Here is a 15644-nt window from a genome sequence, read left to right on the forward strand (position 1 = left end):
GCACGTACTTACATGGGGCTCATCAAACGCACACATTTTGCAGCGCCTGCCACGACTTTAAGAAATAGCACATCTTGGGTAAAAGTTGAAGCCCTGCAGGTGTGCCTCCTAGATATACACCTGCCCAGCTCCCTGCTGGAGGATCAGCATCATCTTGAATTTGGTGTTTATCATCCATCTGCACATCTTAAATTCACTCTAGTACATGTCCATCACTGGCACTGCCTTGCTGCTTTTCATACTTTAAAATAACAGTGTCCTTACATGATCCTTCTAAAAGCTCCCCATCCTGCCCGCCGACACCAGTAAATGGTGCCCAGCATACCCAGGAAGCACACTGTGAAAAGATCCCTAGAAACCCACTGTAAAAACGGGGCAGTGAAGTTGATGGTGCGAACAGCAGCATGTGTATTTTGTCTTCTGTAGAGGGGAGCGTGGGTCCTGTCACAGTGTGTGCTAGTCAAAGGCTCACTGGGTTGAAGGGGGAAAGCAGGCTTCTGTGTGATAGCGCGGGCTCCTGGCAGCATTGCTTCCTGTCCCTGGACGCAGGTAGTTGATGGGGTGTCCCTCCGTGGCTTCTTGCGTCACATGAGGAAAGGTAAATATTTGTGCAAAGAAGGAGGTGATGACAAGACTATCTTTAGCCTTTCTTTCTTAACATTCGGTGCTGGCAAGGGTGACGGTCTCTCCAAGTGCTCACCGCTGACCCCTGTGCCGAGCATGGTCGACCCGTGTTAGCTTCCAGTTGTGCGTGTCTGGTCCTTGCACACTGTTACTTGTGATACACGCAGCTGGTGCCCAGAGCCTCTTTGTATGGGAGGATTTCACGGAGCAGTTTCAGCGTGAGCAGAAGCGTGTGCTGTGGCCATGCAGTCTCCGGGCCAGCAGAAGACTCGGGAGAGCTCCCTGCAGATGCTTGTGTGCCCAGGGGTCTGTCTCCGCACAGTTGTTGTGTGCCCGTTGCTTTAGCAGCCACGCAGCCTGGGGCGGGGGGGATGTAATCGTGGGGCGGGGCTGCAGCAGACCCTTCTGCCCAGCAGCTGGTCAGAGCCTTAGAGTCATCGGGAATCTCTGTGCCACTTTGGTGGTGAAGTCTTCCTAACTTCCTGGGTCATTCATAGCAGCGTGTATGATTGGACAGAGATGGGTTCTCTGGCAGCCTGCTCCCCTGGAATCTGGGCATCCGGCTTGGAGCACAGAGGGACTAGGGGGGCAGATGTGCTGCCTTGAGGAAGATGTTAATTTTTTTTATGTTTGTTTTGTTAATTATTCTGGTTAATAGAGAATAATGAAGGTGGATTTTCAAATTTGGAAATTTAGAATTCATCAAACCCCAGAGTCCCATTAATGAGCTCTGTTGATTTAAATATATATATATATATTTTTAAATATTATCATCAGGAGCTTTAAATCTTCTTTTACAAATGGAAACCTCAAGTGCCAACCTGCCTGTGCACTAAGATACAGCAAAAGGAGACTTGAGAGCCATTTCATAGCTCTAACTGAACGTTATTAATTAAAGAATTAATTAAAGAGAAAAGTGAGCCCCTAGCATGTAGCTGAAATTCATGACAAGGAATCAGTATTTCCTATTTCCTCCGAGCCCAAATGGACAAACTCTGTCTTACGTTTTTCTGCAACTTTCAGTTTGTTGCTTTTTCACTTCCCGTTACCTCATTCCAGGCTTTTCTACCACCTTAAAAAAAAAAGCACACAGTGCCTAGCACATAGTAGGTGTTCAGTAAATGTCGGCTTCCACAGTCATCAAAGGGGCCTGTTTCCTAATGAGCACACATGCTCTTCAAAGTGCCACATCTGAGTTTACATCCTAGGGAGTTTTCTCACACCCGGTGACACTGCCCCTTTTAATATTAGAAAAAAAACCTGGCTGCTCTCACACCCCTTTGAAACTGGATTTCATTAGCTCTTCGCTGCAGCACCGGACACCACAAAGTCTGTTCATTTCATATATCATCTCAGATTTGAAAAGCACATGAAAATATTTCTCCATTTTCAATATTGCGTGAGTAATGTTCCCATTGAAAAGTAATGGAGTGAAGTTGTCACTTGTCAGCACGGTTATTAAGGAGGACGAGTTTCAGATCTTTCTCTCATAATAAAATAAATCTGTCAGAAAATCATTGTGCTCATACTTCCTCATGCCATCCGGAGATGGAGACTGAGCTGTGGTGCTCCTTCCACTTCCCGAAGTCGCCTGTGCTCAGGGTTGTGGCTTCCCTGAGTGGCACGGGGCCACCTGCCCACTCCCAAGCAGGTCACACGGTGTCAACAATGCTGCCCAGGAGACGGTTCTGCAAACTTAGCAGACAGAGCTGCTCATTTTTCCCCAAGCACTGATGTGTTGTCAAAAAAGAGGTCTTCAACTTTGTTTCCCCTTTGTTATTTTTTGTGGTGTGGTGTGGTAACAGTAGTTAGACTTTGCTGCTTTCTAACCGTCCAGAAGCAGTTAAAAAAAAAAAAGTTCACGGCACCTTGATATGAATGAAGAGTGCACTATTAAATTGCTCCGCTCCGTCGTTCGTAGAATTTCGAAATCCTCCTTCAGACATTAACTCAACATACACATTCATGTGGTAGGTTCCCCCAACAAGCCGCAAGGAGGCCTTTTCTCTTTGGCCGGATTAGCTGCAGCCCCAGAAAGTGCTTTCCTGTTGGGCGTTACTTTCCTATACGGTCCGTTGATTTCTACTGATTGAATTTTGAGCTCTAAAAGAATGAGTCCAAAAGAATTTAAAGGGAATTTTGCGGAGGAAAAGTAGGGGGCAAAGTTTGGAGAATTCTCTGTAAAATGATGGGTTGGTGGGAGCGAAGTATTCAACAGCCTGCTTCTTGGGCTTATGTGTGCTTGCGCCTGCCTTGTCCATGGCTTCTGGGTGCGGGAGCGAAGAAACGTCCGGGGAAGGGCAGGCCTGCAGATCCGCGAGCCACAGCCCTTACCCAGATGCTAACTTTATTTTTGCTTTGCAGTCTCGGAAAGGGAGTGACCCAGACAAAGAGAAAAAAGGCCTGGAGAGCCGCGCGGACAGCATCGGGAGCGGTCGAGCCATCCCAATTAAACAGGTACGCCGCTTCCCCCTTTTTTCCCTTCCTGGAGCTGGAGACACACCTCGGCTCTCCTTGCTATGATGCCGGCTCATGCGCCAAGGTTTGTTTGATGTGCTCTGTTGATGAATGTAGAAGTCACTCACTTGACATCAATTAGAAGAGGTTCCTGTGTGTATTAAAATAGGATCATTAGAATAAGAAGAGGGAAAAACGTGACAACAGATCTAATGAAGTGCAGTCTGCCCGCTGCATATGGACTGTGTTTCGAGGCTGAGCCGGCTTCAAAGGCTGCCTTTGTAGCTCGGCTTTGATTGGGCCGCGGGCTGCCAGTCGACAGGGGTAAATCAGATCGCCGTACAAGAGCCCCTTGTGATCACAGGAATAGCCCGATGTGGCCCTAATTTGCTCTCGCAGACGGACATCTGAACACTGTTTCAGGCTGGTTTGTAACAACGAGGCAATTAGTTGTGATAATCATAGCCGGTGTGTCAGCTGCGCGCTCTTGTTTGTAATTTGCTAATGAAGGAATTGTAACTTTGATTAGGTTCAGTTTCATTTAGACCTTATTATATAAAGGAACATTTACAGCTGTAATGTGGGGCCTTAATTAAACTTCCTCATTACACAACAGGACTTGAATTCAAGCATTTGTTTTGGCCTATGTCGCTAGCCTGGAATAGGTTTTCATTAGCCCAGAAACCGGGTACCAAATTACTTTATGTCTCAAGTAAAATGGAAGTTCACGTGACATATTTTGCTATTATAGTTCCAGAGAAAATAAAAATAAAGACTTCGACCCAGCACTGTGGCTCCTGGTAATAGCATCTTTTACTTTGTGAAAGAAGTCCAATTGATTTAGAGTGCATTCTGCTTGAGAGAGGGGGGAAAAAAAAATCTGCAGGCAGGATAATAGCTCTTCCTCATATGAACATGGCTGTAACCACTTTGTTCCTCTGGGGGATTGCTCTTTGCCAGCCTCTTCCACGCGCACCCCATTTCCTGTGCCCTTCCGCAACTCCGGTTGGCTCCGGCCACCCCTCCAGAGGGCAGAAGTCAGTGCACAAATACAACTTCACCATCTGAAACAAGCAGGAAGGCTGCATTAGCTGGGGACCCGGCAGCCTCAGCGTAGACGGGTGAAAACAGGTCGGATAGGGTCTGAGCAGGGACTCTGGAAACATTCAGTTCCCAGGCCACGAATGTGTGGTCAGGCTCCGGGCACCATTGAGAAAAATCCTCTTCCCTCACTTTTGCTGGCGGGCAGTGTCTTCACGCTCTAAAATGGTTTTGTTACTGTCGAGGTCCACACACGTCATTGCTCATTTTTTTCTTTATATGCTTTTATTTAGACACTGAGCTGTCTACAGGAGGTGATTTTAATGCATGATTTTTCTGTTGATTTTGTTCCAAGTAGGATTATGAAACTCCTTTTCATATCATTTAACTCCTTTTCTCTCATTTAAAAAATGGGTCCTGGGACTTTTCCTTTTGGTAATATTAAAACTTAATTCTCGACCATTTCCTTGATTCACGCTTCTTGTCTGTTGGGGGGTGCCGCCCTCCACACGGGCTGGGCAGGCCCCTGGCGTAATTGGAACCTTCACTCAATTTGTACCCTGCTCATCTGCAGAGGGGGCCCGCCGTACAGACGAGGTTTTCAATCTGTGTGCCGACTGGAGTTGACCACCAAGCGTAAAATGAGTATTATCCAGTCTTTGGAAGCCTTTCAGTTGTGAATGTTCTAAATAATGTCGTCGAAATCTAAATCATGGTCTGATTTCCCGATGAGTCATGGTTCAAGAGCGTGCTCAGATCCTTGTCCCTCATGGCTGCCAGGGCAGCTCCTTCCTAGAAGTACACACCTGTCAGATCAGAGTGCTCCTGTGGCAGAACCTTCCAGGCCTCAGATTCCTCATCTGTGAAATGGGCCCTGGATGATAATCAGAGCCTCTTGAAACACCAAGATGTGGAGATTCCAGAGAGAATTTTTTAAAATTCCAGCAAAACTGGATTTTCCAGTTAGTCATGCTCAGGGCACCTTTGTTGGAGCCTGTCTTTGGGTCACAGGGACTGATGTGGGTTTATAGCCGGTCCTACAGATTTATCTCACATGCCTGTGTGTGCTGTGTTTGTAAAGGATCTGAGATCATTAGAGCCTGTCTGAATTCCTAACCCTTCCCGCAGTGACTTCAGCCAGCGGAAATGAGGAGCAAGACTGCAGAGGAAGGAGCCAGGTGCTGGCATGTTCTGTCTAGATGCTCTCCAGACCTCTTGTCAAGGGAACGAACAGTTAGATGAGTTCTTAATATTGGTTAAGTGCTCATATAGTGTCCCCTTGAACCCCCCACACCGCCACAGGTGTAGCTGTACTATCCTTGCTTTAAATGAAACCCCGGGCAGTGTGAGCACTCCCGACCAAGCCACTTAGGGAAGTGATGGGGTCAGAATCCAGACGCCAGCCCCTCGCCCCAGTGCCTGTGCTTTCTCCACGGCTGGTTGGGGGAGAGCCTTTGGAAAGCTCAGAAAGCAAAGTTACGTGTTTTAAGTAAAACAGGTGAGCTCTGACCTCAGACAGATACCTTCCGCCTATGTAGAAGAAACTTCTAAGATGGTCCCCACATTTGTCTGGGGACCATGCCACCACTCTCACATGCTCCAGGCGTGGAAGGTCTCCCTTTGCCCTGCCATGGTTTCATTTGCTACCCCACCCTTCTCCTCAGTGCAGGCCCTTGGCCTTGCCACACAGCCATGTTCAAGACTTGGTCTGGGCATGGGAGCCCCATATCCCAGTTTCTAGGCCAGTCACCCCATGGCAAAGAAACCATCCTGGAATCTCGGTGACCCCCATGGGGCTGGTGATGGTGACGGGTTTAGGACCAGCCAGTATTTTTGATCATCGCAAACTCTTTCTTCCCACTCCATACAGGAATCTTGTAGCAGCTGGTTTAGGGTATGAGCAAGGTGGTCTTCACCACGCTCTGCCACTAGACTCGCATTTGTCCAGATTGTGTTGAAGTGGATTATTTTAACCATACTTTGCTCACATTCTGCAGCTCGTTCATTTTGAGAATAGAGGCCTCTTCCCCCAGTGTGGGAGCTAGCTGGAGCATGCTAGACAAGGATTTCATCTCTTCTCCTTTCCCCCCAGTTAAAGATTCCTCATCAAGAGTATGACTGATTTTCTGCAAAATAATTTCATTTTTCGGACCTGCACCCATTTCTTTTTTTGTCCTTTCTGGGACCTTAGAGGAGAATTGGGTCAGAGGGTTCTATTTTTCCTTCTTTTTTTTTTTTTTTAAACTAATAAGATAAGGTCTGTTCGAATAAAAATTAAAAAGCAAAGCAAAAAAATAAAAAGCCAGAGGCCCAGCTCAGCGGCGAGTGGGCTTGTCACGTATTAATTTTTCATTGCTGTGGAGAGTTGTACATACATAATCACTTGATTGCAGTGGGAGTTAGGGAGCTCCTATGGTGTCATTTGCATAAATCTTGTTAAGTCAATGGCAGTTAATGAAGTACAAATGAGCCCGGAGAAGGTGACATGCAAATCGTGGGTGGCAGATGGGAGGTCTGTTTGGGGGACAGCAGCTGTGTGCTCTCCTTTCTTTCTTTCCCTTTGGCATTTTTTAATCTCTATATTATAGTACGGATACACAGCCTCAGCCCTGGCCTCTCCCCCTCCCGGCAGACTCCCGGCCAGAGCCTGGCCTCCTCCCGCCCCTGCCGCGCTCACTCTGCAGAAACAGACCTGATGGCCTCACCTCGCCTCCCGCTTCCTAACAAGCTCTGGGGTGTTTTTGAATCTTTGAAATCTTGGTCGGCTTTTCTTATCATGCTTCCGTCATTGAGAATACATATTTCACTTGGTGAGGCAAACATGCGAGCTGCTCACTATGCTTGGAGAGAATATGTTGTCTCCTGCAGGACTTTGAAGAATGAGAGTAAGAAACACTGTCTTTGCTTCATCATACTTCCATGTGGGAGTCTGGTGTTCCCCCTTGAGACAGGCCAGCAGTGTCTACCCAGCATTACCCACCTTCACATGTGCGCCGTGGGGCTGGGGGGCGGTGGGCCTCCTGGGGCTGGTCAGGAACGAGAGGCTCTGGAGGTGGATGGGCACCCTTAAGGTCAGGCTGTGGCAGAGACCCCTGCCCGTCAGTGCAGACCCCTCAGACGGGCCCCCTCGGGCCTGTCTCAGTCATCTCTTGGGGTCCCTTGCCTGCTGGTTTGCGTTTTTAAGCTCCAAGTGTCATCAGGCCTCACCATGAACTTTTAGAGATTTATGGGCAAAACATCTACTTCCTGCTTTCAGAAGTTGTTTTTTTTTTTTTTTTTAATCTGCTTCATCAACTGGATCTTTTGAGAGAAACTGGTCTCTGTGGACTTTGAAGAGAGGCAGGCAGAGAGGCCTGTGTGGGCAGCCTGTGCCTGGCAGCCGCTGTCCTGCTCACACAGGAGTTGCCAGGCCATTGGTCCTCTCACTGTGAGTCCAGCTGAGCACTTCCCCGGTGTGTGGGCCTGCGAGGTAGCGCCATAGGCCGAGGTCAACACATGTTTGGGATGGGTGCCCCAGGGATACATCAAAGCCATGAAATATCCTCCAAACACCTGACTTTAAGTCTTAATTTTGACCTTGAAGCTGGTTATCATGGTCCCCCCAGGAGGAGAGCACTTTTCAACAGCCACCTGAAGCCACCAGGAAACCCTCCCCAAGCTCTTGTGGAAGGGCCGACCTGCATGGAACTTTCCGGTAGCACTCCACCACCGGGCCTGGGAACGGTTTGAAGCCGTGTGCGGTTTTGATTCTCAGCTGAGTAGAAAGAAGCAATTGTCAATTAAGTGAAAGGCACCTCTGGAGTTAATCCTTTTGGCCAGCCTGCTGCAGGCCACTGACCCGTGTTGTCTGGTACCTGGGATCGGCCTGAGTGGGTGGACTGTGTGGTGCTGGCAGAATAAAAGCCACCTAATGCCGCTCACTTTAACATCTCCAAGTTTGACACCAGTCACAATTGGTCGGTCAGCCGCCGGCCAGTGCTCTTGTGCAGGAAGCAGAATTGAAGAGTGGTCTGAAACTTCTTGGGGGGTTTGGAAGAGAGAGAGAGTGGCCGCACTCTTTCTCCCGGGAGTGCAGCAGAAGCCACCCAGGTCCGTCCCGCCACATGCACGGCGTCTGCAAGGCGTCAGCGCTGCAGCTCCTGTCAGGCCTGACCACAGAGGGACCAAGGTGAGCAAGAGGCGGCCCTGAGGATCCGCTGTTCACCCATGTGGCAAATCAGCTCTGCCTGGGCATCGGGGGCCCATTTAGTTCCCCAGAAGCAGATAATTTACTGACATGGACCCCAGTGCCCTGAAAGCTAATTTACCTCACTTGGGTGAACAACTCCCTGAGAGTGTTGCATCTGGCCTGGTTCACGACAGACTCAGCCAATTACAATTATTAATTTAATGAGTCAGGTGGGTGCATCACATGCTTTTAATTTGACTCCTCAAATATCAGACTGTCATTGGAAAAACCACTCAGACTCTCTGGATGCCTGGGTAGGAATTGACCGCCATCCATCTTGGACGAAAGAGGACACACACCCCGCCGCCCCCAGACCCCTTTGGCTGCACAGGTGGACAACAGGGTGGTCTAACCAAAAATGCCTAAAAAGATTATGTTAACCAAAATACAGAACCCATCATTTAAATATAAATCTGCGAATTAATTTAAAATGTGACTCCCCTTAGTCCCGCGGGCTGCAGGGAGGTGACACAGAGCGGTGTGTGCACTCAGGTGCTTGGTACACCGTAAACTGCCGTGCAGACATGATGTATCCTCTGTGGATCCATAATCCAGGAGCTGGGATAATAACTGACTAAGTGATTCATTTCAGCAAAATGTTGTTTATTTTCTTGAAAAGTTCAGCAGTGATGGTGAAGCCCAATTCCCCACGAGCTCAGCAGCGCAAGTTCATGTACAAATAGAGGAAAGTTCCCCAAAGCCAGCCCTGGCATGAATCACCAGAGTTTATTTTTGTCCAGATGAATCAAGACGGTTTTTTTTCCCGGGTGTTATTTCCTATCAGACACGATCAGCTTGGAATGGTCGTGTGCTCTTCTTGCACAGCTGTGCTCTGGGTACCCTGCTAGGGCTCAGAAGAGCCTACAAGCCAGCCAGGGCCCAGACCCCACCCTGTGTCCTCCAGGACTGGGGTGGACAAATGTTGGAATGGAGCTGTGTGGCAGGGATCCTGGGAGCCCCAGGAGCTGAGGAGCGCGGTAGATTCTGCTGAGCTGGAAAGGTGTGGGGTGAGCAGGGAGAGGGAAGTGGAGGTGGGGGACAGGCAGAGGCTGCTGCCCGAGGCAGGTGGGAAGGACTGGTGCTGAAAGAGGGTGTGAGGAGGGCAGCCTGGAAAGGCTGGGGTGTCCCGTGGCCAAAGGGTCTGGCCGGCCTTGAGGGGGTGTTGGGAGGGTTGTTGGTTTCTCAGAGTTAGCCGGGGCGGGGGTGGGGGGCGCCATGCCATGTCTCTACAACGTGGCAGTTTTGGGGGTATGAGACTGAGACAGTCTAGAGCTCAGGGCTCCACCTCCCCAAGGGACAGCGCCTGCAGGGCAGTGTCTCTGAGGACCAGAGCAGCCTTTCCTTTGGAGAGCAGCCCTTGGACACTGTTCTCCCTAATCTGAGGGTTTCTTCCCTCCTGCTGCTTTATCCCCTAGGGGTAATTACAATCCCTCAGAGTGTCAGCAGTTGCCAACACTTCCTATTTATGCACCAGAGATTGTCTCCCATTTAGCAGATGAGGAAGGGAGGGTTCAAGGAGAAGGTAGCTTGCCCAGCGTCACACAGCACATCCATCAGCAAGAGCTGCCCTAACAGAACCGCAGACCAGGACCTTCGGCAACACTGGTTTCTAGAGACTGGAAGTCTGGGTTCAAGGCGTTAGCAGGAGCAGTTTCCGATGAGGACTCCCCCTGGCTTGGTGTGGCTGCCCTCCCACTCTGCCCTCACATGGCTTCTGGGTGGAAGGGGTCCTGGCGTCTATTCCTCTCTTCCCCACCACCAGTCATCTTGGAGGAGGGCCCCGCCCTTCTGACCTCAGTTCACCTTAATTACTTCTTTAAGGGCCCTGTCTCCAAGTATGGTCACACTGGGAGTGAGGGCTCCGGCATCTGGATTTGGGGGGCACGTAATTCAGCCTGTAACGTGGGACTGATTAATAACAGAGCTGGGGCACAAGGTCGAGTGTGTGTGTGACCATAAGGGACACCCGCGGCTGTCTCCTGTAACAGTCTTCTGCCTTAGGCCTTCCGGACATTACAAGTTAAGGCCACTGTGTTCCTGTGCACGTGTTTGAGAATTCAAAGAACCTACTTTGGGAGTTCGAAAAAACTCCATGTACTGGTTAATAGACCTAGAGTAGTCAAAATACTCTGATTTGAAGGTTTTGACCTAAATCCTCCTAACTTGCAATAAAGTGAGAATTTGAAGTAAGCCTTGTGGGAACACATCCTTTCACGAAGCCTGGAGCGCCCTCTCTATGCAGCACATTTTATAAGTTAAGGCAGTGGAGACCCTTCAGGTCGTTCTAAAATGAAAAGCTGCAATAATCTATGATTTCAGTGGGCCCTTTCCCATGTGAAGGTGGCTCCTCAGGACCGTGGGCACGTGTCAGGCCTGTAGCTGGAATGGCCAGGAAAAGCGTGTTTATTCAGCAAGTGCTTACAGTCCTGGGGTTCATCCTGCACCTGTCTTCCCTTCTAGCCTTCCAGAAAAGCAAAAGCAAAAAAAAAATCCATTGTGTCCACAAATTACCTAACCTGTCACTGCGGTAAAGGCACAGTGCAGTGTTTTATCAGTTTATTGCAGGTAGAGGAGAAGACATCCAGAGAACACATGTCATTATTGAAGGAGAGGTGTGGCAGGAGCACAGGAACCTCACCGTGAAGGGGATGAGGGGCCATAAGGCTGCACTCATGGGCCACAGGTTTGCAGATACTACCTGCAAACCAAAGTATACCAAGATACCTGAGAAAATCATAGCACATCACAACCTCATTTCACTTCTGCTCCATCAAGCTGTTCCCGATGGAGGACTCTTATATTTCCATATGTAAGAACGTAGAACATGGACTAGGACCTCTCCCAAGCTGGCTTTTGTCCTTTGTGAGTAGGAAGTTTAGAAAATGAGTGAGCACCTCTCCTCCTGCAGGAAGAATCACACCAGCTGTTAGAAATCTATGTTCTACATAAAAACAGCATCAGTGGAACTCTGGGGCGTTTGGCTGCTGGACCAGACCCTTTTCCAAAAAACGGAGATGGGCCCCCAGCTTTACCAGCTTTACTTGTGCCCCAGGCATCCCGGGCGCTCCGTAGCCCCTGTGTAGGCCCTCTGCCTTCAGAGGGCTCGTACCTGTGCTTGCTCCAGAGCCTTTAGCCCAAAATTCTAGAGAAGGTGACCTTGTGAGTCTTTCCAGTCCCTGTCTCAGGAAAGACGTCAGACCATGATGCTTTGGGTCTTCTCGTTGTTGTTGTTGTTGTTGTTTTAAGATTTTATTTGAGAGAGAGAGAGAGCGCACAAGCAGGGGGAGCAGCAGAGGGAGAAGCAGGCTCCCTGATGAGTAGGGAGCCTGATGCAGGACTCGATCCCAGGACTCTGGAATCCTGACGTGAGCTGAAGGCAGACGTTTAACTAACTGAGCCCCCCAGGTGCCCCAGACAGTGATGCTTTTATCAGATAATTTTGAGTAGCAAAAACATCCTTTCCTTTCCTGCATCTCACAAGGGGACTTATTTCCAACTGACTTACTGATGGCCAGGTCTTTAAACCCTTGGTATCAAAGCTGATGCTATAATATATGTAGATATTTGGTGAAATTGTATAAAACGGGCATGGGAAGGGCTCAGGCATGGGAAATATGTTCCTAGTTAGATCCTTTTATGAAGTACCTAATAGCATAAGTATGTTTGTAGACTGGGAAAAGAGACACATTAAAAAAAAAAAAATACTAATTCCTCAGGGCCTTCCCAAACCTTGTCTTCCCCAATTCAGGGAGACCTACACCCCACTGTACTTACTTGCTCACATTTCCGTCTGCTTAAAAAGTCTGCACAATGAACCAGATGGTGATTGTGTTATATTTATCATAGCAGTGCTGGTCCCCCTTTCCTCGGTGCCTGTTACTATTAGATGCTTCAATCCTACGAACTTACTTAATTCTCTTTCAAGCTAGGGTACAGCTTCTGCCAATGGGAGATGGGAAATCCAGGGTTCAGTGGGATTAAGTCCTCCAGCAGATGAGGTTCCCACACTAACCAGTGTCAGAGCTGGGATTCAAATGGAAGAGTCTTAGTGTGTTTCTAGAAAAGTCTTCCATGCCCCATTCCCCGATTTTATCCGTGCTTACAATGGCCATCTTTTCCACACCAGATCAAAAATCATGTAAATGGTATCCTCTCCTCGTGGGGTTCCATGTGTCCTGTGGGGCCATCCTCAACAACCCTGTGCTGTCTGGCACCCGGACTGACCATGGTACCAACGTGGCAGTGTGCCTCACAGCCCAAAGGTTGGCCAGACGGTCAGGGCTGTCTCATGAGAGATTTTGACCTGAACTAGCCACATGGGGCATGCGTGGCTCCTAGCTCTGGCTGATACTGGTCCCTTTAATCTGTGCTTGTCATAATCTTCCTGTCTTTGGGGCCCAAGTCAAATGCCTTCTGTTCCAGAAAAATCTTACCTTGTCCTCAAATAGGTGTGGTGTCTTTCCCCTTCCCCCTTCCCAGGACATTCCATCAAGTCTGGGATCCTGCTGCCATCTTGTCTGACGCTCAACAGCACGTGCTTCCTTCGTGCATCCACATCCCCCCGCCCACTGCCATGTGCTCTCACGCTCCCGGAGGGGTGCTCGCTGGCAGAGCTCCTCCCCTGCCATGTCAAGTAGGGAGGCAAGCAGTGGTCATAGATGAAGTAGTGTTATATTTTGAAAAATGGATAAATTTTAATTCAGTGTTCTTTACACTGAACTCTATTTCATGTACATAGAATACTGTATTTAGGTAAAAGAGAAGAGGTACATTTTTTAACTGTCAAAGAATCAAACCATCGTCCGTGACCAGAATCATTTGTGAAAACTGGTTTCTTCTAAAACTTCTCTACTTTTCAATATTCGTACATTAGAAATTCCATTTAAGTAAATATCTTCACTACGTAACTTTGTTTATAAGAATTGTTTCATGTCAAACCTGCAAATTTTAGAAATAGTGGGCTATTTTTATAATTGCCAGATTTTTACCCCATTCTTCATTCTGTATCAGCCAGAGCCTTTGTGATTGTGATTAGTGCTAAAAACAGGAGTATGTGTGTTCTCAGTTATTTTGGAAAAATGATTGATGTTGTTTTTACTATACATTAAGTTTTATGGAAATATATAAATATATCTGCTACATAGATATACTGCTGGGGCTGTAAGTGACGTAGAAGAGATGGTTTGGAAATGAAAAACAAATAAACATGGGTGGATATTTGGTTTTTCTTGTGGATGTCTAAAAAGCCTTGGAAACTTAAAACAATTAGAAATCATTTTATTCTTAGGTTTGTGACTAACAAAGCATGATAGAATCCTTTTGGCAAAAGTTAGTTTAAAAAGAAAGTTCTAGAAATGGATTGCTATGTCACTAAAAGTTGGCCTGGTGTTCTTGGAGGGTATAAAAAATTTTATTCACTTTTCCCCATTAATCTCTCTGCTAGAAATTTACCCCAAAGGAATAATTAACCAAGACAAAGGGGAAAAATTTTTTAAGTATACAGAAATGTTCATAGCAGAATTATTTATAATATCAAAATCCTGAAAACTACTGATGTCCAACAAGCAAGGAATTAAATTAGTGATGGTCATTAAATAGTGCTAGGATCGGTAACCTCTAGAACTTTCATTTTGGAGACTATTTAGAGGTGTGAAAAGTGTTTATAAAACAGTAAGCGAAAGCATAAAACTGTTTATAATCAGGACATGAAAATAATTGTATATTTGGTTTAAAATTGGATGAACAGGAACACAAGACATGAGGTAGGGCTTAAAGAAGAGCTTTAATATTTTCGACTCTCTTTAATATTTCTTGTGAAATAATTTTGCAAAAGCTGCAGAGCGAGTGAGAGCTCCACATGCCCCATGCCCAGCTCCCCTGCACCACCAGCTGCTCCCTCGAGCTCAGCGCAGCGATGGCAGCCACGACACCTCAGCCATAAACCTCATTCCAACTCCATCTCCCAGTGTAGCCCAGGGTCCATGCATGTGTGGGGGTCACTTTGTCCCCTTGGTCACCTGCACCCTGAGACTGCTCTGCGGTCTGTCTTACCCCCTGTGATTTTGATGCTGTTTGAGGAATGCTGCAGGAACTCTGCAGAATGGAGTGCCCCTCGGTGTACACTACCTGCTGTTGGTGCCCGGGTTGAGGTGATGCATTTGGGGCTGGAGAACCACAGGGCTGTTCTGTTCTTCTTGGTGCCCTCAGCAGGGGGCACATGGTAGTGGTGTATCTTACTCTTGGTAGCTTTGACTGTGGCCATTTGGTTCAAGTGGGGGGGGTCTGCCTGGTTTCTCTGTCGGAAGGGATTATTTTTCCCTTTGATGACAATGAATTGATGAATATCTTGGGGGAAATACTTAGAAACTATGCTGATAATCTGTAAAAATATTTTTAATGATATAAATTGTATTCAATAAGTAGGTTTTAAAAAATGAAGACAATTTCCTTCTGATAAATGTGCATTGTCTTGAATAAAATGCCCTGGGTGCCGTGTGCACATCTGTGTGTGTGTGTGTGTGTGTGTGTGTGTAGGTTGAGCAAAGCTAAATTTCCCTTCCTTTATACTGAGTGAATTAGAAGTCTAAATACCACGAAATGCCTCTCCTATTCAAGGAAATTTCAAGAGCAGTAGTTACATGTGCACTTGTACTTTTAAATACTTATTGGCCTTTTAGTAGTATCTACAATGCAAAAATATTTTACAGCCTGAAAGTACCACTAAAATTGTCCAGTGTTCTTTTTTCTTTCTTAATTTCTATTTTTAAAATTTTTACTTAAATTGGATTTAACTAACATATAGTATATTATTAGTTTCAGGGGTAGAATGCTGTGGTTCATCAGTTGCATACAACACCCTGTGCTCATTGCATCAAGTGCCCTCCTTAATGCCCAGTCACCCAGTCACCCCACCCCCTAACCCCCTCCCCTCTAGCAATTGTATTTCTTTTTTTAATCTTACATTGGTTTACCATCTAAGAACAGTCAAATGAGTGCTTCTTTCCTCCCTCCAGTGTTGGAGGGAAGGGGCAAGTGAGGATAATTTGGAGTTTACTGGGCCTTTGAGGAGGAGCTGAAGGGTCCTGGTTGGGGTAGGTGGAGGAGGGGAGGAGGAGCCTGGTTGGGGTGTGGGGAGGAGGCCTGAGGGGAGTTAGATGGGGTTGGAGATGAGGCGGAGTCTAAAGGAGGGGTGGGTGGGGAGGAGCCCGGAGGCAGGGATAGGAGATTTGAGGAGGAGCCCCACGGGTACAGAGGAGCTGGGGCATTGAGAGTGTGAATGGACCTGGTGAGAATG

The 15644-nt window shown here is 47.5% G+C and overlaps 1 protein-coding gene across 8 annotated transcripts in view; it reads left to right on the forward strand.

The window, feature by feature from the left end:
* AGAP1 (ArfGAP with GTPase domain, ankyrin repeat and PH domain 1) overlaps positions 1–15644 on the forward strand; it is a 505060-nt gene that overhangs the window by 251347 nt on the left and 238069 nt on the right. For all 8 annotated transcript variants that reach the window (XM_032857552.1, XM_032857553.1, XM_032857555.1 and 5 more), the window contains one exon: positions 2989–3081. In XM_032857552.1, the coding sequence (XP_032713443.1) occupies positions 2989–3081 (93 nt within the window). The remainder of the gene's footprint in view (positions 1–2988; positions 3082–15644) is intronic.

This window comes from Lontra canadensis, unplaced genomic scaffold, assembly GCF_010015895.1.
Source record: "Lontra canadensis isolate GAN:19392208 unplaced genomic scaffold, GSC_riverotter_1.0 scaffold13, whole genome shotgun sequence".
Lineage (NCBI taxonomy): Eukaryota > Metazoa > Chordata > Mammalia > Carnivora > Mustelidae > Lontra > Lontra canadensis.